The sequence below is a fragment of the Meles meles genome, chromosome 20, assembly GCF_922984935.1.
Source record: "Meles meles chromosome 20, mMelMel3.1 paternal haplotype, whole genome shotgun sequence".
In the NCBI taxonomy this organism is placed as follows: Eukaryota; Metazoa; Chordata; class Mammalia; order Carnivora; family Mustelidae; genus Meles; species Meles meles.
The window spans coordinates 51,888,235-51,910,689 of record NC_060085.1 but is presented as its reverse complement, the minus strand read 5'-3'; the positions used below and the strand labels follow the sequence as shown (position 1 = coordinate 51,910,689).

The 22,455-nt window shown below is 44.8% G+C and overlaps 1 protein-coding gene across 4 annotated transcripts in view; it reads left to right on the top strand.

Moving 5' to 3' along the window:
- SRGAP3 (SLIT-ROBO Rho GTPase activating protein 3) overlaps window positions 1–22,455 on the top strand; it is a 256,625-nt gene that overhangs the window by 175,033 nt on the left and 59,137 nt on the right. For all 4 annotated transcript variants that reach the window (XM_045991580.1, XM_045991579.1, XM_045991582.1 and 1 more), the window contains exons 5-9: window positions 5,912–6,097; window positions 11,079–11,207; window positions 12,557–12,778; window positions 14,128–14,229; window positions 16,889–17,086. In XM_045991580.1, the coding sequence (XP_045847536.1) occupies window positions 5,912–6,097; window positions 11,079–11,207; window positions 12,557–12,778; window positions 14,128–14,229; window positions 16,889–17,086 (837 nt within the window). The remainder of the gene's footprint in view (window positions 1–5,911; window positions 6,098–11,078; window positions 11,208–12,556; window positions 12,779–14,127; window positions 14,230–16,888; window positions 17,087–22,455) is intronic.

Genomic DNA, 22,455 nt, shown 5'->3' with positions numbered 1-22,455 from the left:
ACTTTTTATCAGCTCAGTGCCTCCTGGTGGAAAATTAATATACCCTTTCCAGCGTTTTCCTCAAAGCCCTGGATTGGCCTGGTTGGGATCGTGGGCTCCAATCACTGTGGTCGGGTTAACATCTTGTTTAGTCAGGCCTGGGTCTCATGCCCACCCCTGGGATTGGAGGGAGGGGTCAGTCTCCCATGAGCCACTGGGACTAGAATGCCTTAGGGGAATTTTGGGGATTTCCTCAAAGAAAATTGGGAAGCTGTTCCAGAAAGAAGAGGACTGGATGATCCCAGGCAGAGAAAAACAACAGGTGTTCACCTTGGGGGAGTGTCTGGGGGAGAATATGGAGGTGACTCCTTTGGCTGGTACTCAAGCAAACACCTGATACACTTCTACCTGCAAGCTGTTCCTCAAACCTGTTTGACTCCTGTGCTTTCTGGGCTTAGTGCGTACAGTGCTCCCTTTTTCTGGAATATTCTACCCCCGCCCCTGCCCTGTTCACACAGGTAACAGCTACTCTTCCTTCAAGGCTCAGTTTATTTATTTTTATTATTTTTTAAAGATTTTATTTATTAGAGAGCAAACATATGCAAGCAGACAGAGGGGCAGAGAGAGTGGGAGAAAAAGACTCCCTGCTGAGCAAGGAGCCCCACATGGGCAATGGGGCTCCAGCCCAGGACCCCGGGATCATGACCTGAGCCAAGGCAGATGCTCAGTCAACTCAGCTACCCAGGTGCCCCTCTTCAAGTTTCACTCTAGATGATACTTCTTCTAGAAAGCCATCCTTTAGTATCCTATATTTCCCTTATCATAACGCTTGTTACACCATGTGATAATAGCTTGTAAACTTGTCCAAGTCCCCTCTAGAGAGTGTATTCTGTGATGAATACGCAGGAGACCCTGTCTGTCTTTAGCACTATAGTATTTCCTGTATAGTACCTGGAACGTAATGAGCTATTCAGTAAATATTGAACAGATATTTGAACAAATATTTGAGTAATATTTGAACAAATATTTGAATAATGTTTGAACAAGTATTTGAACAAATACTGAACAAATAAATATTGATCAAAGATGTAGCTGTCTCCCTACTTCCAAATGTATTCACCAGAGTCAAAGGCAGTAGAAGTGTATCTGTCCCCCTTTGTTCTCCCTCCTCTCTTTGCTCTGTTATTTGCATCCATCCGTCCGTCTGTCCATCCATCCATCCATCCATCCATCCATCCACCCATCTGTTTACCCACTCACCCATCTGTCCATTCAACCATCTCCCTCTCTGTCCATCCTTCCATCGATCAGTCTTTCCACCCACACACCCAGCCAGCTGTCATTCATTCATGCGTGCAGATATATACTGATACTTGCTGGGTACCACTCTCTGCTTTATGTTCATGAACTAGGTCCTGGCCCTCTGGACTTTGCACTCTAGTTGCAGTGAAACAGTGTGTGGATATGCAAAAAGAGTAAGAAGATAGCAATTATAAGTTCCAGAGAGAACGTAGGCCACACAGAGTATGGGTGGTCATATTGAAATTTGGGAACTCGCTTTTCCTTCCAGGATGTCTTTGGCATGCACTGGCCCGGAGTTTGCCCCATACACGGCTCTTGGATGGCTCAGAGACAGCCCTGTCTGTGGGGTAGAGGAAGTGCGCGTGAACTTATTTGTTGAGGACCTGTTGTCAAACAAGGGATTCTTATCTTGCCCCAGCATGTCCCTTTTTTTTTGAGGCTCTCAACTTCCATATTTTCTTTGACTTCTTTTGCATTTAAATGAGGGTCTGAAGTACTATACATATAATACTTGATTTCATGATCTGAGGATTTGGGAAGATGCAGAAAGCAAAGTGTATGCAGCAAAAGGCAGCATGATTACTACAAACAGCAAGTGTCCACAGCTCAGAAGTCCTAGCTGTCTGGCTTGCTGTGTGACTTTGTGCAATTCACTTGCCATTTCTGAGCCCTGGTTTCTTTCAATGATGGGTTAATACACCAAGATGTCTGGAGAGCCTTTTGTGAATGTATGAAACTGATCTGTGTCCAAGAACAGTGGTCTCAATTTATATGTCCCTACAGGGTCCTTCTCACCCTGTGCTAGACTTGGTCTGGGGGGTCTCCCTGATAGGTTCTGGAGGGTTGGAATACAGCCCATTAAGCCAGGTGGGTGTCTCTGAGGGGTTCTTCAGAGGTGCCAAGTTGAAGGCTGGGTCTCAGTGCCTTGGCCTCAGCTGAACTCTCGCATCCACCTCCGCTCCCTTCCCAGCCCCAACCCTGCTGTCAGCCAGTCACTTTATAGTCACAACTTACGGAGCACCTTCCTATCCACCCCCATTCTGATCTCCACCAGGCAGCACAGAGAGGATAAGCTGCTGCCACAGTCACCCAGCAAGTTTGGGGGGAAGGCAGTCCCTGTGGGGTAGAGAATCCCTTTATTCCTATTTTGTGGTTTCTGCATCTGTAAAGCTGGGGTCATGTAGTGTCTACCTCCTAGGGTTTTTGTAAGAAATGAAAGAGTTAATATATGTATAGTGTTTAGAACAAGGCTGGGCATGTAGTAAGTGCTCAGTAAATGTTGGCTGTTATCACCGTTATTGGTACCATACTGCCTCCCAGGGTTGGGGTAAAGGTTAATTGACATGCTCCTTGGGGATAATAAAAGAGATTTGTAAACTCTGAAGTAATTGATAAGTTTAAGTATTATTTAACACATCCTGGGCTGGTAATATTGAGAAGACTCTTCTAAACTATTGAGCTAAGGATCTTTCATGCTAAAGCCTGTGTTTCGGGTAATTAAATAAAGGAAACATCTAGAGGATTCTGGATATAGTTAGACTTGTTTCTGAGAGGTCCCCAGGTAAACTCTTATGTGGCAGCTGTCAGATATAAATCACCCTGAGCAATCAAGTTCATTGTTATTTTTAGGATCAGGAATTACCAGTTGGATCACTGGGAGTTTAGCCCTGGGGTCCTCTGGCTATGGGACTTTAGCACTTCAGAGAAATGTACTAGGAAGCTTGGTTTGTTGCAGAGCAGGAAGAGAACTCTGTGCTTCGAGTGGAAAACTAGGCAAAGGGAAATGTGGGAGGCTGAGAACAACACCCAGCTGGGATGCTGACCTTGAGTGAATAAATGGATGGATGCATGGATGATTGGACAGGAAGATCTAATTGCAAATAGAAATGCTCTCTCTTCCTCTGAATTGTTCAACACAGATGATAGATTAATGGTGAGATAAGCAGACTTCAGCAGCTGAAACAGAAAAAGTGGCTTTAGCAGAAATCATTGAACCCAGAAAGGGGGTGAGTCCAGAAATGGACACTACCAGCAGCATGGTAGAAAAGCAAAGAAACCAGTAGTGCCTGTGTATGTGGAGGAAAGGAGAAAGGCGTGAGAACGGAAAGGCGGGGGCCTGAGAGACTTCAGCAGGCATTCCCAAGTCTTACCCGTTTGACATTGTAGGAGCGCTGGTATAAAGATGGTGGAAAAACTGGCAATTGCTTTGGTTACCTGTAAGCCTGCAGTCATTCCTTTTGGCCACTAGATGTCGAGAATACATCGATCTGGCACACTCTGGTCCACTACGTTTGCAAATAAACTTAGGGGAACTGGCCTAAGGAGTGGATGAAATCATGGAGAATGGCATCTCTAGAGGCTTTATGGCAACTCAGAAAATCAGCCATGAGGGGAATGCAGAGAAGAGGTCTTCCACCAAGACCAATGAAGAAAAGTTGATTGCATTTTTTATTCATTTATGGTTTTGAAATTTGGGAATGTTTTCAAGATGAAAGAGGAAGGGAGAAACATGGTATAGAATAAAATGTTGCATATTAGCTAATGTTCTTTAGCGTTCTTAAGCATTTTCCTGAAGTCAAGTGAGTAAATTCAAGGTTCTCAAACCCTCAGCCCAAATCAGGGGTGCTGATGGTGGTGGTGGTGGTGGTGGTCGCAGCTGATGTCTACATGTTTCCTACTATGTGGTGGGTATTATTCTTAGCACTTTACCTAAGTGAACTCATTTAGTCTTCATAACAAATCTATGAGGTAGTTGCCTTGGTTATCCCCGTTTTACAGATGAGGAAGCAGAGGTCAGAGAGGTTCTGTGACTTGCCGAAGGTCACACAGCTGGTAAGTGGCACCATCAGGATTCAGCCCAGATGTTTGTACCAGAGTTCATACTCTACAATACCTACCACGTTCTACAACAGATGCTCCCCTATTAACTCCTGGCCTATTTTCTATGCAACACATCAATGCTGTGATTTCATGGTAAGAGTTACAGAATAATTCTTCACTGTAATAAACTGACTTCACAGTTCATGCATGAATGGGGTTCATGAGAATGAATAAGTTATAATGCTGGCCAGGAATTCATTCCAAGTTCCCTGACTTAAAGAGCCCTATCAGACAGGAGTGTATCCCAGCCCCACGTGGAAGCCTCTGCTCTTTTTGCTGCTGTAATTATCAACACCACAGAAGAGAACAAACAAGGTTCAAAAGCCGTGGAATCCGGAAATTTCATGTGTTTCTTAGCACAGAAGGATGCTCATAAACTTGATATTGCATAGGAAAGGTTGGAGACTGGGAGATAGAGTCCTATTAGTATAGGACTACCTGGCTTGCTCTAAGGCTGCCCAAACTGTTCATACCTGCTGAGAAAATGGTACTGAATTATGGAAACAGTATGATATGGTAGAAAGAGTGGTGGATTAAAAGTTAGAGACCAGATTTTTAATTTGGTTACTTGTACTCTTCCTATATGACCCTCCATTCCACTCCTAGGTATTTACCTGAGAGAAACGAAAACATAGATCCACACAAAGAATTATACATGAACATTTTTAGCAGCTTTATTCATGATAGACCCAAACTGTGAACAACCCAAGTAACTATTAATATATGAATAAATACTCAAATAGTGATATAGATATACAATACTATATGATATAGAAATACTATTCAGTAATAAAAAACTGATATGACATGGGAGAAAAATTATGCTGAATGAAAGAGGGCAGACCCCACAGAAATTATATGCTTTGGTTCCATGTATATGAAGTTTTAGAACATACAAAACTCAACTGCAGTGACAGAAAGCAAATCAGTGATTGTCTGGGTTGGGGGAAGGGGGTAGGGATCTTTGTGGTGTAGTTAAAATGTTCTGCAGCTTGGTTGTGGTATTGCCCCCGCAGATGCAAAGTTTGGAGATTATACTGATGATATTGTACAATTGTGGATAAACCACTTAGCCCGTCTAAGCCTCAGTTTCCCTATTTGTAAAATTTGGTGTTTGGATTAGATAACGTTTAGAATTTCTTCTGTCTCAAAAACTCCCTTGTTAATAACAATATCCGACTTTGACTATGTGGGAATTCACTGTATAGCCAAGGATGAGTTTATTTCAGAAAGCATAGAATAGCAATTAGTATTTCCAGTAATACTTCTTTTGGGGACAGAGCCATTTGCAGGCCAATAAGGAAACAGCTGAGAAAATGATTTGCATGTTCCCATGGACGTTCCATGAGTATTGGAGGAGGGGGTTCCCCAGTGACCCTGGTTGGGGGGGGAGGGAAGAGGGATAAGAGTCATGACTGGCAGGGCCAAAGAGGGCGGCTGAGGGAGGGCCAAGTATGTCCTATCACCTCTGAGACCCCCAAATGGATGGAAGCATTTAAATTTTCTCATCCATTCCTGGCATTCAGTGAGGACTTCGTGCTGTTGCTGAAGATGATAATGGCAGCGAGGCTGCTACTGATGGTCATCATCATTTCCAGTCCGCAGAGCTTGTGTGCAAGTAAAGACAGTGGGGAGCTCAGAGTATGTGGTGGGAAGAGGGCAGGATACAGAGCCTGAAGGGGGCTGGGAGCACCGGGGCCGCATGCCGGGCCGTGCAGGCTGCTGATTTCCTGCCCGTGTGTGTCCCCAGGTCATGAAAACCTACCACATGTACCATGCGGAGAGCATCAGTGCAGAAAGCAAGCTGAAAGAGGCTGAGAAGCAGGAGGAGAAGCAGTTCAACAAGTCGGGAGACCTCAGCATGAACCTGCTCCGTCACGAGGACCGGCCCCAGCGCCGCAGCTCTGTGAAGAAGATCGAGAAGATGAAGGAGAAGGTAAGTGAGGGCCTCAGAGAAATTGAGGGCAGGGAAGGAAGAAGCAGGCGTGTACTCCCTGCTGACAGCCTTGGCTTTCCCCCTCTGCACCCTGCGGGGTGTGGGATAGAAGCAGGGTGCCAGCATGTGTGCCCTTGGAGGTCAGGGTCATGGAGGAGGCAGGGCTGGCTAGGCCTCGCTGGCACTTGTGAGGCCTGGCCTCGTGCCAGGATCAGCAGGCAGAGAAAGCGCTCATCTGACAAGAGAGCTGAACTGTGATAAGACTCACGCCCAGCAAGCACGTTCTCGGATGGGCAGGAATCACCAGGCATTTGGGGGGGGGGGTGGGGGGGGAGGACCTTGCTCAGGAGGCCATTTTGGTGGCTGGAGAGCTAGTTGGGGCGGGGCAGGTCCCAACAGGAGGAAAACAGCACTGGGCTACCAACCAGCCCCTGGGAGCCCAAGGAAGAGCCCATCCAAAATGCCGCTGGCAAGCCCAAGATGGGAGATTTAGAATGACTGTGTCTTGGTGCTGGACACGTGCTTTAGTAGGGCACAGTGAAACGAGTGCTCATTTTGGAATCATGCAGTCGGAGTTTTGGAAGGGCCACATTTACAGAACTTCTCTGGACCTCGGTTTTAAAATCGGACGGTGATGGCAAATGACTCTTCTCTCTCAGGTCAGCTCTGATCGCGGTAGTAGCCGCCCAGAGTTCTGTGCTGAAGACTGTGAAGCCCCCTCCGGGCATTAGTTAAAAATAGTGCTGTGATCAGTTAACAATGTCTGCAATGGCCAGGGAACTTAGAGGGGTGGTGCACATGCTTTTGTTATCCTAGACTAGGTTTCTTCTAAAGTTTCTTTCTGTGTAAAAGCCATGATTTTCTTGGTGAGTTCTCTGCATTTATTCATTCCATGCGATCAGTACACATTTTTTGAGCTTTTTTTGGTGCTGGACATTGCACCAGATATTTATTTGGGCTTTTCTGCATCTCATTCTATGATTACATGGTCCTGCAGCTCTTAAAAACGATAGATTGAGTGGAAAAGAAATTCACCGGGACCTAGGTGAGCTGGAAGAGTAACCATAAGCAAATAAAATAAGGTTCCAGGGTAATTTCCAAAGGCAAAGAAAAGTAGGTTCCCCAATAATTAGACAGAGACCCAATTAAAAAATGGGTAAAGGGTGGCTCAGTCCTTGGGTGTCTGCCTTCGGCTCAGGTTGTGATCCCAGGATCCTGGGATCGAGTCCCGCATCGGGCTCCTCACTCAGCGTGAAGCCTGCTTCTCTTTCCCTCTCCCATTCCTCCTGCTTGTGTTCCCTCTCCTGCTATCTCTCTCCTTCTGTCAAATAAATAAATAAAATATTTTTAAACAATAGGTAAAGGATTTGAATAGACCTTGCTCTGAAGAACTTGCATGTGTGGCCAAGGAGTACATGAAAAGATGCTCAGCATTATTAGTCATTAAGGAAATACAAATGCAAGCCCCAGTGACATACTATTTCATACCCACTAGGCTGGCTAAAATAAAAACAGGCGACAGTCACAAGTGTTAGTGAGGTGGTGGAGGAATTGGCACCCTTATACATTGCTGGAGGGAACATAAAATGGTTCCGCCACTTTGGAAAACAATTTGTCAGTTCCTCAAAATGTTAGACATGAAGTTATCCTATGACTCAACAATTCTCATAGGTATCCACCCAGAGAAATGAAAACGTACTTCCACACAGAAGCCTGCACAGGAATGTTCCTAGCAGCATTATTCATAATAGCCAAAAGGGAGACACAATCCAGATGTTCGTCTGGATGAGTGCAATGTGGTTTAGCCATACTGTGGAATATTATTCAGCCAGGAAGAGGAGTGAAGTGCTGATACAGACTACAACACGATGTACCTTGAAAACAATATGCTAAGTGAAAGAAACCAGTCATAATATTGTATGAGTCTCTTTATATGAAATGTCCAGAATAGACAAATACATAGAGACACAAAGTAGATTATTTGTTGCCAGGAGCTGGGGCAGAGGAGAATGAAGAGTGACTGCTAATGGGTAGAGGGTTTCTTTTTGAGTTGATGGAAGTATTCTAAATTTAGATAGTGGTGATTGTTATACAAATCTGTGGATATACGATAAACAGATAAATAAATAAATAAAATAAGGCAGGCAGGGAATTACAGAATTACAACATGGGAGATAAATGGAGGGGAAGAGAGACCGTTGACTGGGAGGTCTGGAGACTTAAGTTTAGTTCACAGTTATTGCTAATTAGCTATTTAGTTTTTGGACAAGCCCTTATTTTAAAAGAAGTCTCCATACCCATCATGGGGCTCAAACTTATGACCCTGACCTTAAGAGTCACACAATCTACTAACTAAGCAAGCCAGGTGCCCCTCAGCTACTTCTTTTTGGTTTTCATTTTCTCATCTGTGAAATGGGTGAATTAAACTGAGATACCTTTAACATCCTATTTTTTAAAATTTTATTTTATTTTTTCAGTGTTCCAAGATTCATTGATTATGCATCACACCCAGTGCTCCACGCAATACGTGCCCTCCACCACACCCACCACCAGGCTCACCTAACTCCCCACCTCTCTCCCCTCCAGAACCCTCAGTTTGTTCCAGGTATAAAATTTTGTGAATCGATGAAGGGCTGGAAGTGGTCTGGGGACCATTATAGCCCCCTGGGAATGGGTGAGGAGTATCAAAGCGCTCTGTGAGGGCGTGGGTGCATGGCTGGTATAGGATTGGCAACTATCGGAAGAAGTCTGTTTTCCCAGAAGTCTGTTCCCAGAATAGGTGGAGCTTGGGGAAGGGTCAGAGGAGATCTCTGAGGAGAATTCAAAGGTTGACATAGAAACATCTCTATTGAATAGCTAGGAAAACTAGATCTGGAATAAAAATGGTGTTTTTTTTTTAATTTTAAATTTTTTTTTAAAAGATTTCATTTATTTACTTGACAGAAAGAGATCACAAGTAGGCAGAGAGGCAGGCAGAGAGAGAGAGGGAAGCAGGCCCCCTGCTGAGCAGAGAGCCCGATGCGGGACTCGATCCCAGGACCCTGAGATCACGACCTGAGCCGAAGGCAGCGGCTTAACCCACTGAGCCACCCAGGCGCCCCTTAATTTTAAATTTTAAAAAATTTTGGTTCCAGTATAGTTAATATTTGGTATATTAGTATCAGTTGCGCAATGTAATAAATCAATAATTCTGTACATTACTCAGCGCTCATCATGATTCGTGTACTCTTAATCCCTGTCACCTGGTCACCCATCCCCAGCCCGCCTCCCTTCTGGTAGTGACCAGTTTGCTTGCTATAGAGTTGTCATTTTTATGTTTGTCTCTTTTTGCTTGTTTTATTTCTTAAATTCCATATATGACTGAAATCATATGGTATTTGTCTTCCTCTGACTTTTTCACTTACTATACCCTCTAGATCCATTCATGTTGTTGCAAGTGGTACGATTTCATTTTTTTAATAGCTGAATAGTACTCCGTTGTGTGTGTGTGTGTGCGTGTGCGTGTGTGTGTGTGTGTTGTATCTTCTTTGTCCGTTCATCCATCGGTGGACAGTTGGGCCATCCATAGTTTTGCTTGGAATAAGGAAGGCTTAAGAGTGCCTATGCGAAGAGGGAAAATCCTGTTTCTTTAAGGAGAGCTGTTTTCTACCCAGAATGGGACTCATCACCTGCAAGGGGCAAGTAGACAGCTCTCCAACCCGCTTTCTCATGACCTCTACCTGCCCAGTCTGGTCCAGGACAGAACAGCTGCCCAGGGAAGCCGTCCAGCTCCTGTCTAAGACTGGCACCTCTAACTGCCCACTCTGCCTCTCCCATCATTCGTGTCCAGAGAGTCAGTAAAAAGTGCTTAATGCCTACTTTGTGCAGAGAGTTCTGGGTGCTACAGGCCCAGTGATGAATAGGGCAGATCAGGTCCCTGACTTTGTAGAACTTACTTTCCAGTGGTGGACACCAAAAACCAGTAAGTCAACAAAGAGGTAAAAAAATATAATTTCAGGTGATTAAAAATGCTTATAAAGAAAAAAAGAACAACCAAGAAATCCTTCAGCAGGTGAATGGATAAGTAAACCATGGTACATCCAGACAATGGAATGTTAGTGCTACAAAGAAATGAGCTAGCAAGCCCTGAGAAGACATGGAGGAACCTTAAATGCATATTACTAAGTGAAAAGGCCATTTACTGTATGATTCCAACCAAGGTGACCTTCTGGAAAAGGCAAAACTATGGAGACAGGAAAAAGATCAGTGGTTGCCAGGGGTTAGGTGGCAGGGAGGAGTGGAGAGATGGAACACAGAGTATATTTGTAGGGCAGGGAAACTACCCTGTTTGATATTATAATGATGGGTAAGTATATCATTATACATTTGCCTAAACCCATAGAATGTAAAACACCAAGAGTGAGTCCTAATGTAAACTATGGACTCTGGGTGACTATGATGTGTCGCTGTTGGTTTATCAGTTGTAACATATGTACCCTCTGGTGGGGGATATTGATAACAGGGGAGGCTGTGCCTGTGTGGGGACTGGGTTGCGGGTTGATGGGAAACCTCTGTATCTTGCTCTCAAATTTGCTGTGAACCTAAAACTGTTCTAAAAATTTAGTCTTTAAAAAAGTAAATTAAAGTAAGAATCATCACTAAAAATCAAACAAGACTAAATAAATGAAAAAAATAGAGCAGAGCAAGGGAACACAGGGGAGCGGTGCTGCGGTTGCTGAAGACTCGCTTCCAGACAAGAGGCCATGTGACCTTGGGCAAGGACCTGAAGGAGGTGAAGAAGCAGGCCACATGGGGACTTGGAAGGGTGGTTTGCCACGTAGAGGGAATGAGTCTGCAGGCCTGGAGGCATAAGTGAACTTGGCCTCTTAAGGGAAGGGCAGAGGAGGCTGGGCAACGCGGAGCCTGAAGGAAGAGGGTTCGAGAGAGGGATGACAGCCAGGTCAGTGCCTCAGCTCTCACCTCTACTCTCTTCTTCTTACAGAGGCAGGCAAAGTATTCCGAGAACAAGCTGAAATGCACAAAGGCCCGGAATGACTACTTGCTGAATCTGGCGGCCACCAATGCCGCCATTAGCAAATACTACATCCACGATGTCTCCGACCTAATCGACGTGAGCACCTGGGGAGTCTGGGATGAAACAGGGCCCCACACCTGGGCTGGCCTTTGTCTGAAGCTGATGTGCCTGTCCCTTGAGCCCTGATGGCGGGGAAGGGTAATGGGCCTTTGGTGCCTGGGCGATGAGTGTCACCTCGTGGATTCTACACTTGTGGGTGGGAGTGGGCCTCTGGCAGCCCCTATGTGGTTGGGTCAGGCAAGCATGTCTTCTCCCTGCACTTTCCAAGTACCCTCCTCTGCACTAGGCCCTTTTTGGGTTTGGGGATACAGTGATGATCATACACAGTTCATGCCCTGGACGGTTTCCCAGGGTGATATAGATGTTTATATGTTTAGGGGATGTTATTGTGGGAGAAATCAGGCAGGTTTCGCAAAAGAAGAATGGAACACTGACTCCTCTGAGTAGCAGCTGTATAGCTTACGCTGGAGGGGGGCAGCTGGGCTTGGAGAAAGAACGCCATGAGTGACGTCATCATGGAGAGCTTCCATATCATCTGTGTTGGGGCAGGGACTCCTTCTTGTGGCCTGCCCATCCCATGTGGACAGGGATCTGGCCCGCAGATGCTCAGGAAATGTTCCAGACTGGTAGATGGATCCTTTCCCCTGGCTCTGCCATGTCCTGTCAGGGAGTCAGAGGGCCACCGATTTTCCGTGACTGCAGAAGGGACGCATTGCCCCCGTCCCCTAGAGAGGTTGCTGTCAGCCCTGTCCGTGCCTTCCCATGCCTGAGGCCAGACCTTTCCTCTTTCCCACAACTTTTCACTCTTTCCAGTCCTTCCTTCCTTCAGTTACCACATTTTTCTTGAGCACCTACTAGCCGTAGGTCTTGAGCCACTGCATTGGACAAGAACCTGTGGGTTTGCTCTCATGGAGCTCCCCATGCCTAACCCTGACACATTTATAGGCAACTGCAAAGCCAAGTGGCAGGTGTCCCAGTGAGGGAGGTGGAGGGAGATGTGGGCCCCCAGAGGAGGGACACCTGACAAACTCTGAGTGGGGAGAACATCAGGGAAGACTTCCTAGAGGGAGTGACCTCTAAGTGAAACCCTATCCCAGGCAGAGGGAATACACGTGTGAAGGCCTAGAGAAGAGAAAGAATGTGATGAATTTGGGGGAGCTAAGAGAAGTTCTGCTGTTGCCCAAATCGCAATCCCCAGCTCCCTCTGAAGACTTTGGGGTTATGCAGTAGGATTCCAGAGTGCACAGGGACCTCCAGGATGAAAGATTTGACTGTGGAACGGGAGGTCATCTTAAGTCACTGTGATGGGAAAGGGAATGCTGGTGGCCCCCACCTCTGTGTGACAGCCCTTACCTGCACCCTTCTGCTGTGTGCCTCTCTCCAAGTGCTGTGATCTGGGCTTTCATGCCAGCCTGGCCCGTACCTTCCGGACCTACCTCTCAGCCGAGTACAACCTGGAGACTTCTCGCCACGAGGGGTTGGATGTCATCGAGAATGCAGTGGACAACCTGGATTCCCGAAGTGATAAGCACACCGTCATGGACATGTGCAATCAGGTCTTCTGTCCCCCGCTCAAGTTTGAGTTCCAGCCCCACATGGGGGATGAGGTAGGTCTCTCGCAGGAGCCCATGCTGGAGGCTGCTTCTGCCTCTTCTTCCAGGTGCTCCCAGAACATTGGTGGGAGGGGAACGCCAGCCCCCCTTCACACGCAGGACATTTCTCTCAGAGGCCTGAGGTCAAGTTCTTGGTCCAGGGGCTGCCCAGCTGAGGCATTTACCACGAATATCCTAACTTTGCTGACTGAAGTATCTCACCTGCAGAATTGCAGGGCCTTTGCTCTCCCCTCAGACCCTTCCCAGTTTCGTGTGGACCCCAAGGGAGTTCTGCATCGCCACACAGGCATCTCCCCGTCTTCCCTCAGGGGACCTCGGATCACAGGAGGCTGGGCCTCACCTCAGTCACTCTGGCCAGCAGGCTTGCCGGGGCCGCTGCTTGTCCTCCAGTGCAGGAGGCGGGCCACCCGCTGCGCCCCCTTCCGTGCTTGTGCTGCTCAGCTCCTTGCCCTGTTCTGGAATAGATAAACAAGTGCCTGGGGAAGGCACCTGTTACTGGCCACAGAGCGGAGCAGCACGCTGCTTCCTCCAATTGTACAAAGTCCCTTATGCAAAAAGCTCCTTCAACTGTTCCTTTTCATCCCTCCCCACTTTCTTCATTTGCAAAAGAGAGGCCTTCTGTGGGGTCTCCCCAGAGCCTCTGGCCCATCCCTCAGCCATTGTGTCCAGCCCTTTGGCTCATCACCTGGACCTGAACATTTTGGCCTCAGTGTTAAATTAGTGGTAAATGACTAGTTAGTGGTAAATGACTAGTCAGTCTCCGAGCCCTACTCTCCCTTATGCTCTCACCTGAGTCACACCAGGTGGCCCAGCCCACAGGGTAGTAGCAGAGCCCTGAGTGGAGTGGGTGTGGGGACAACAGTATTCCTTCCCACCGTCCCCTCCCACGCCCCCTGAGAGGGCTCCTGCCTCACCGAAGCACCTTCCTGCTGGGCGAGAGGAGCAGCTCCACTGACTGTTTCCACTCACGCTTCTTCTCACTGGTGTCTGTCAGGCCATGGCTTTCTTACCACAAATTCCTGCCTTGAAAGGAACTAGTCTCCCTTGATGAGATCACATGAAAGCTCTTCATAAACCCTCAAGGGCTGCGCAAATCCAGAAGACCATGATCAAATCTAGAAGACCATGACCGAGAGGCCACAGCTTGCAATGCCAAAGGGTGGCCTCGTGGGGGAGGAAGAGCCCCAGTTCCCATCTGGTGTTGCCAGGGACAGGCTCTGCACTTCCCCTTTCCCAGCCTGTCTCCTCGGCCTTTGGTAGGGATGTCAGGGGTGGCCCCGGCCGTGGCTCCACACAGGTGAGGAGAGCCCCGGGCGACTGCAAGCGGTGGCTGTCTTTCACAGGTGTGCCAGGTCAGCGCTCAGCAGCCCGTCCAGACGGAATTGCTCATGCGGTACCACCAGCTGCAGTCCAGACTGGCCACTCTGAAGATAGAGAACGAGGAGGTGAGTGGGCCCCTCCGCATGCAAGGGATTTCCTGACCAAGGCCCAGCTTGTGCTGGAACTCTGGCCATGGAACACGCAAGAAAAGAGGGTTCGTCTGTAAGATGGATTATTACACGACGGGGCGGGGGGTGCCTGGGTGGCTCAGTGGGTTAAGCATTCGATTCTTGATTACAGCTCAGGTTGTGATCTCATGGATTGTGAAACGGAGCCCCACATCGGGCTCCATGCTGGGCATGGACCTTGCTTCAGAGTCTCTCCCCTCTCTCCCTCAGCTCCTCCCCCACTATCATTCTATCTGCTGCTCTTTCTAAAGTAAATAAATCATAAAAAAAAGATGGATTATTATATGACCATTATAGCTGGGCATACCAAGAATTTTAATGGCACGGGGGGGGGGGGTGCCCACCAGATGTTAAAGAGAAACAGGAAGTAGAACTCTGTATTCAGTATTATCCTAAGGATGGCAAACTAGTGGAGGCACCCATGTGTCAGTGTTTATTCACAAGAAAAAAGCCCGGAAGGAAATACTTTGAAATGTTTATTGTGGTTCTATCTGGGTAGAAGAATGACAGGTGATTTCTGTTTCTTCTTGTGCTTTTCTCTAGTATCTGCATTGAGTTTGTGTTATTTTTATCATCAAAGATAGTTACAGGTATTCTAAATAACCCAATGAAATAAGCCAGGGCACACTGAATGTGTCATGGACGCTGAGCCCCAAGGAGCTTCTGTCTTCCCATGGCCAGCCCGCCTCCCATAGAGCTGGTGACACGGGCTCACCACCAGGAGCATACAAATGGAAATACCAGCCGTGGTGGTCCTATTTCGATGTGGACTGAGGAGGCCAGATGGGCAACATCCTATTCCAGCCTGGATGCCTCTATGCGGGGAAGATGTCAACCAGCTGGAAACCCCTTGGAGAAAGGACACCAGGATGCGGGGAATGTCACCTAAAATCTTGGGCAGGTTTATCACTGAGGAGAGCAATCACAGCTGGAGATGGGCAGTCATGGTCCCTGTCTTCACATCTCAAGGGGGCTGTCCTGGACAGAGAGGGCTGGTTTGCTCAGTGTCTCCACCAAGAACAGAGCTAGGACAGACACGAGACAGATTGTCACTCAGGATGACAACAAATCAAAGCTGCCTCTGGGGGGAGGTTATACAGAAACAAATTATTTATTTATGTTGCACAGGAGAGAAAGGAGATGAAGAAAGTGTTTTCTTTCTTTCTTTGTGTTCTACATCCTCCCTTGAAGCATTTTCAGTTGTTTACATCGAACAGTGTATACATAGCAATGTTGATGGGGTTTCAATAGGAAATCAGGGCCCCAGAGAGAATGAAGCAAATGTTCCTCGGTATGGGCCATTTATAGCTATGGAAATGCTTAATTTTGTACCTGAACTTCTGTTAGACTATCTTACAAAGAACTGATCCATTCATTTATATATTCAACAAGTATTCATTTAACCGAGTGAATATTTATTCAATATTTACTCAAGTATTTATTAAACACATACTATGCTCTAACCACTATGCTCAATGCAGAGTAAAGTGAGTGAAACAAGACACCATAGGACCTCCTCTCATGGGGACTATATTCAAGATAGATAGATAAACATGAAAGCAAACCGACAAATGAATGAGTATGCAGACTATCAAACAGTGTTGTGCACTAAATCAGGAAGAGTACCCGGGGGCTCTGATGTCACCAGGAGGTGACATTTAGTTGAGATCTGTGTGACAAGAAAGACTTCGGGTGACAACAATTTAAGAACGAATGTAGATGCAGTTTCCCCGGTGACTGTTTTCGGAGTGACCCTCCATCAAAGTATAGGACACAAGCCAGTGAAGGGATGTTTCGAGGTCAGGGCTCCTGTGCTCCACTCCTGTAGCCTTCCATGGGTCCCACTTGGGTCCAGGAGAGAAGTTGGAGTCCTGCAGGACTGGCTCGGCACGTGTCTTCCTCGAGTTCTCTTTTCTCAGTCAACCTTTTGGTAAGTCAGGGGCGGAGAGCCAGAGAGTCATCCACTGAGGATGGCCCTCGCCCTATCTAGACGTTGTCCCCTCTTCTCTCTGGATGATCACTGAGAGTATTTCTAATGTTATCCCTCTTCAACAGACCCGCCTCCCATAGAAGGAACTAGTTTGGGGCCATATAATCAGGAAAAGAGAAACATACTTAGAAACCCAGGCTCCTTGTTCGTCACAATATCCTCCAAGGTTCTCCCCAGCAGAAGCCGTCAACGAAATGACTTCAGATCGGGCAATATGAGTTGTCACCCCAGCCAGCTCACTGGCCTCACTTTCCACCTCAGTTTAATAGGAATGATCATCTTCGTCCTGCCCACCTCCTATAGGCTTTACATGGAAGAAATAAAGTGTGGAAAAGGACTTTGAGGTGTCAAAGGTGTTCCGAGGTAGAAGGGTTTTTTTTTTTTTGAAGACTTTATTCATGTATTTGACAGACAGAGATCACAAGTAGGCAGAGAGGCAGGCAGAGAGGGTAGGGGAAGCAGGCTCCCCGCTGAGCAGAGAGCCCGATGCGGGGCTTGATCCCAGGACCCTGAGATCATGACCTGAGCTGAAGGCAGAGGCCTTAACCCACTGAGCCACCCAGGCGCCCCGGTATAAGGGTTTTTTGACATGCTGTGTTTTTCCAGGTTAGGAAAACCCTGGATGCCACCATGCAGACCTTACAGGACATGCTAACCGTAGAGGACTTTGATGTCTCTGACGCCTTCCAGCATAGTCGATCTACAGAGTCTGTAAAGTCGGCTGCCTCCGAGACCTACATGAGCAAGATAAACATCGCCAAAAGGAGAGCCAACCAGCAGGAAACAGAAATGTTTTATTTTACAGTAAGTGGTGGCTTGGACCCAGAGCCCACTGTCTGCTGACCTGTTGGCAGTGACTTTTGGGGAGCAGCCCAAGCTAGTGGGAGCCAGCAACAGCACGTGAGTCAGTTAGAGCTAAAATTTTCCCAACATGCCTCCCAAATTAAGTTGCCTGGCTTGGCTTTTTAAAATGTAAAAAAGTGAATTACCAGTGGGGAGCATCAGCATTGATCTTGGATTAATGTATTTTGCAACTAACCTAGGGAAAAACCAGAGAGTTGTGTTCGGTAAGGTATGAGGGAAATGGCAGATGGAGCCTGGGGCAATGGCCAGGTAACAACCATAAGGTTTAGTGTATGGTTGTCATGTTGAGGTCTCTTACATTTGGGTGTGGCCCTTGGAAACCATGCCCTGGGGGATCTGTGCTGGTGAGTTGTAGGCACTTTGTGTAAAATCCCAGATCACTTACATGCCATTCGGTTGAAACAAAGAAGAACAAGAATAAGGGGCATTGGGGCTTTAGTTCAACATGTGTTTAGTGAACATAGAATTTGGGGATTGTAAGGGACCTGAAATGTTCTGTCTGATGCTTGATCTCATTCAATCACACCCCTCCCAAGAAGTCATCCCATCTCTGCTTGAATAGCCCCAAGATGAAAAGTTCCCTCCTTCCCCAAATAGCCCTTTTGTTTTGGCCTATGGCTGGCTGTAGATAATGTAATGTCTTCCCATATCTCTGTTATCTTCAAAAATCTGCTTCACTAGGATTTCTGGTCATTGATCTTGATCCTGTTCTCTGGGGCAACCTGGAGAGACTAATTCCATAAGACAGTTTCCGGCTTGCTTGTAGGGAGCTGGGTTTTCATGTCTCCAGGCTAACCATACCTGGTTTTGTAAATCTTGCCTCATTAGCTTTCATTTTGAGTGCCCTCAGCGCCCTAGACTGTTTCCTGAACACGTTCTTTTTCTTTTTGTCGATGCCTGTTCTAAAGTCAGCAATGGTCTGACTAGCACAGAATAAAGTTAAACTTCCACTCCTTCTTTTCATATGTCATAAGATCATATTTTTTGTTTTGTTTTAATTTTTATTTTAAAATTTTTATTTCCAGTAGAGTTAACATACAGCGTTGTATTAGTTTCAGGTGTACAATATAGTGCTTCAACAATTCTGTACATTACGCAGTGCTCGTCAGTTTAAGTGTGCTCTTCGTCCCCTTTATCTGTTTCACCCGTCCCTCCTGCCACCTCTCCTCTAGTGACCCTCTGTTTGTTCTCTGTAGTTAAGGGTCTGGTTTTTTGCTTGTCTCTTTTTTTTTTTTGCCCTTTATTCATTTGTTTTGTTTCTTTCATTCCACATATGAGTGTAATCATGGCATTTGTCTTTCTCTGGCTGATTTATTTTACTTACCATTATACTCTTTAGAGCCATCCATGTTATTGCAAATGGCAAGATTTCATTCTTTTTTTTTTTTAACGGCTGAGTAATATTCTGTTGCGTGTGTGTGTGTGTGTGTATGCACGTGCGTGTATACATATATACAAGTGCGTATATATACATATACATGTATATGTGTGCATATGTGTATATATATACCATATCTTCTTTATCCATTCATCATCAGTGGACACTTGGGCTGCTTCCATAATTTGGCTATTGTAAATAATGCTGCAATAAACATAGGAGTGCATATCTCTTTTCAAATTAGTGTTTTTGTATTTTTTTGTGTAATACTCAGTAGTGGAACTACTGGATCACATGGTTGTTCTAGTTTTAATTTTTTGAGGAACCTCCACAAAATTCCACAATGGCTGCACCGGTTTGCATTCCCACCATCCGGCACAAGGGTTGTTTTTTTTCCCTTTCACATCCTTGCCAACACTTGTTTGTTGTGTTTCTTATTTTAGCCATTCTGACAGGTGTGAGCTGATACCTCATTGTAGTTTTGATTTGCAATTCCCTTTAGATGAGTAATATTGAGCATCTTTTCATGTGTCTGTCGGCCATCTGGATGCCTTCTTTGGAGAAATGTCTGCTCACGTCTTCTGTTCATTTTTTAATTGGACTGTTTGTTTGTTGACATTGAGTTGTAGCTCTTTATATAAAGAATTGTAGCTCTTTACATATTTTGGATACTGACCTTTTATCAGATATGTCATTTGCAAATACCCTCTCCCATTCACTATTTTGCTTTTACTTTTTGTTAATTGTTTCCTTTGCTGTGCAGAAGCTTTTCATTTTGATGTAGTCCCAATAGTTTATTGTTGCTTTTGTTTTCCTTGTCTTAGGAGACACACCAAGAAAAATGTTGTTACAGCTGATGTTAGAGATATTACTGCCCCTGCTCTCTTCTAGAATTTTTATAGTTTCAAGTCTTATATTTAGGTCCTTAATCCATTTTGAGTTTATTTTCGTGTGTGGTGTGAGAAAGTGATCCAGTTTCTTCATTCTTTTGCATGTGGCTGTCCAGTTTTCCCAGCACCATTTTGTTGAAGAGACTGTCTTTTTTGCACTGCATTTTGTCTCCTCTATTGTAGATTAATTGACCATATATTGTGGGTTTATTTCTGGCCTCTCTGTTATGTTCCATTGTTCTATATGTCTGTTTTGGTGCCAGTACCATACAATTTTGATTACTATATCTTTGTTGTATATCTTAAAATCTGGGGTTATGATATCTTCAGTTTTGTTCTTCTTTTTCAAGATTACTTTGGCAAATTATTTGGTGCCTTTCATGGTTCCATACAAATCTTAAGATTATTTGTTTTAGTCATGTGAAAAATATTGTTGGTACTTTGATAAATCTGTAGATTGCTTTGAATAGTGTGGACATTTTAACAATATTAATTCTTCCAATCTACGAGCATGGAATATCTTTTTTTGTTTGTATTGTTTTCAGTTCTTTCATCAGTGTTTTGTAGTTTTCAGAGCATAGGTCTTTCACTTCCTTGGTTAAATTTATTCCTAAGTATTTTATTTTTGGTGCAATTGTAAATGGGACTGTGTTCTTAATTTTTTTTTTTTTTTTTTGCTACTTCATTATTAGTGTATAGCAATGCAACAGATTTCCGTATATTGATTTTGTATCCTGTGACCTAAATGATTGCATTTATCAGTTCTAGTAGTTTTTTGGTGGAGCCTTTAGGGCTTTCTAAATACAATATTATGTCATCTATAGATAGAGAAAGTTTTATTTCTTCCTTACCATTTGGGTGCCTTTTCTTTCTTTTTGTTGTCTAATTGCTGAGGCTAGGACTTCCAGTACTGTGTTGAATAAAAGTAGTGAGAGTATACATCCTGTTCTTATTCCTGATCTTATGGGAAAAGCTGTTTTTTACTGTTCAGTATAATATTAGCTGTGGGTTTTTCATATATGGCCTTCAATATGTTGAGGTATATTCCCTTTAAACCTGCTTTGACGTGGGTTTTGATCATGATTGGATATTATACTTTTGTCAATTGCTTTTTCTGCATCTATGTTTTTATCCTTTCTCCTGTTGATGTGATGTATCATGTTGATTGATTTGTGACTATTGAACCACCCTTGCAGCCTAGAAATAAATCTTACTTGATTGTGATGAATGATTTTTTTCAGTGAATGGTTGGATTTCACATCTCTGTTCATCATTGATATTGGCTTGTAGTTCTCCTTTTTTATAGTGTCTTTATCTGAATTTGGTATCAGGGTAATGGTGGCTTCATAGGATGAATCTGAAAGCTTTCCTTCCTCTTCTACTTTTTGGGATAGTTTTAGAAGAATAGGTATTAACTCTTCTTTAAATGTTTGGTAGAATTCACCTGTAAAGCCATCTGCTCCTGGACTTCTGTTAGTTGGGAGTTTTTTTGATTGATTCAATTTCATTGCTGGTGATCAGTCTGTTCAAATTTTCTCTTTCTGATTCAGTTTTTGGAGTTTATATACTTCTAGGAATTTATCCATTTACTCTAGCTTATTCAGTTTGTTGGCATGTAATTTTTCATAATATTCTCTTATAAGTAAGATTATACATATGTTATATATATGATTTTAAATACACAATTATATGTATTTAAAAATATATTTTTTAAAGTTAAATATCAGTTAAATCTTTATTCCCTACATACTGCCAATAAACCAGGCTACCTTCCTCTTAAATGTGTTGTCTTGGGTAGGTCTTCTGTTTGGTACCAATTAGATACCCTCTTGATGAATTTATTAGTTCATGGCTCCAGACTATCAAGATCTTGTTCCAGTTGTTCAACATATGTACTGTGTCTTAAGACCTTACGCTGTCTGCAGAGTCCATGGGTGTGGCATTCACACCCTAAAGTTTGTCAATTAAAAAAAAAACTAGGAAGTATGCCGGGGCCAAGGCCAAAGATGGAGTTGTTTAAAACATGCCACGGCTGATATTGATCCACTAATCAGCACTTTTAGATTTGGTCATTTAACTAGTCACAAATCCACCCGGTTCTGACACCAGTTCCATCTTATGCTAGGCCTTGTCGAATCCCTTACTGAAAACACGGATAGTATTTCCTCAAGCAACACTCCTTGACTTTGTTGTTTTCAAGAAAAAAAAATGAAGCTGGTCTCAGTGAGTCAGCCCATGCCAGTTTCTGGGCTTCAGCACTTCCCCTGAGGACCTACTGTGTGTACAAAGAGAATTTTATGGGTTACAAAGATTAAATAAGGGGTGTGTGTGAATATTCATTCCCTTTGGCAGCAGAAACAAAGAAATCTGGGTTGCAGAAGCAGAGAAGGGGGCCTGACCTGCTTGAAGTTAAAAGACAGAGTTCACCAATGTTCATGATTAAGGGACATAGATGTTCTATTTTAATTTTAATATTTAATCTATCAACCTGGTTGGCAAGTACAATCCATGACTTGACTTTGTGACATTACTTTAGGCATTTTTGAGGACATAATATTCCTTTTAATGCAAACATCAGTGCAATTTGATGGCATTCTTTCAATCATGGATCCCATACGAAGCCCAGATGAAGCCTGGAAAAAGCAGGCAGAATTCACAGGCCCCACAAACCTGGGGTGTAATTTCCACTAACCAGTGAATAACCCACCGAGGTGTGAATTATGTGTTTGGGATTACAGCTTCAACTACCAGGGGCAGCAGGGCCTGATGGCGAAAACGCCTGCTCAGAATCGGCTTTGCTTCTTATGGCAAATTGTTAAACATGGGAGAAGAGCAGAGGGTGTCAGTCCTGACATCCAGAGAGAGCCTGGGGGTCACAGTGAAGTATGCATTTGAATCATGTAGGAGGCTTGTTAAAAATGTTGGTTCCTAGCATACTGCTCGCCCCGAGGTGGGCCCTGGAAATTTGAACACCTCTGAGCCTTTGTGGTGTCTTCTTCAGGTATAAAATTAGGAGTTAGACTCACGGGGTTCTTGAGCAG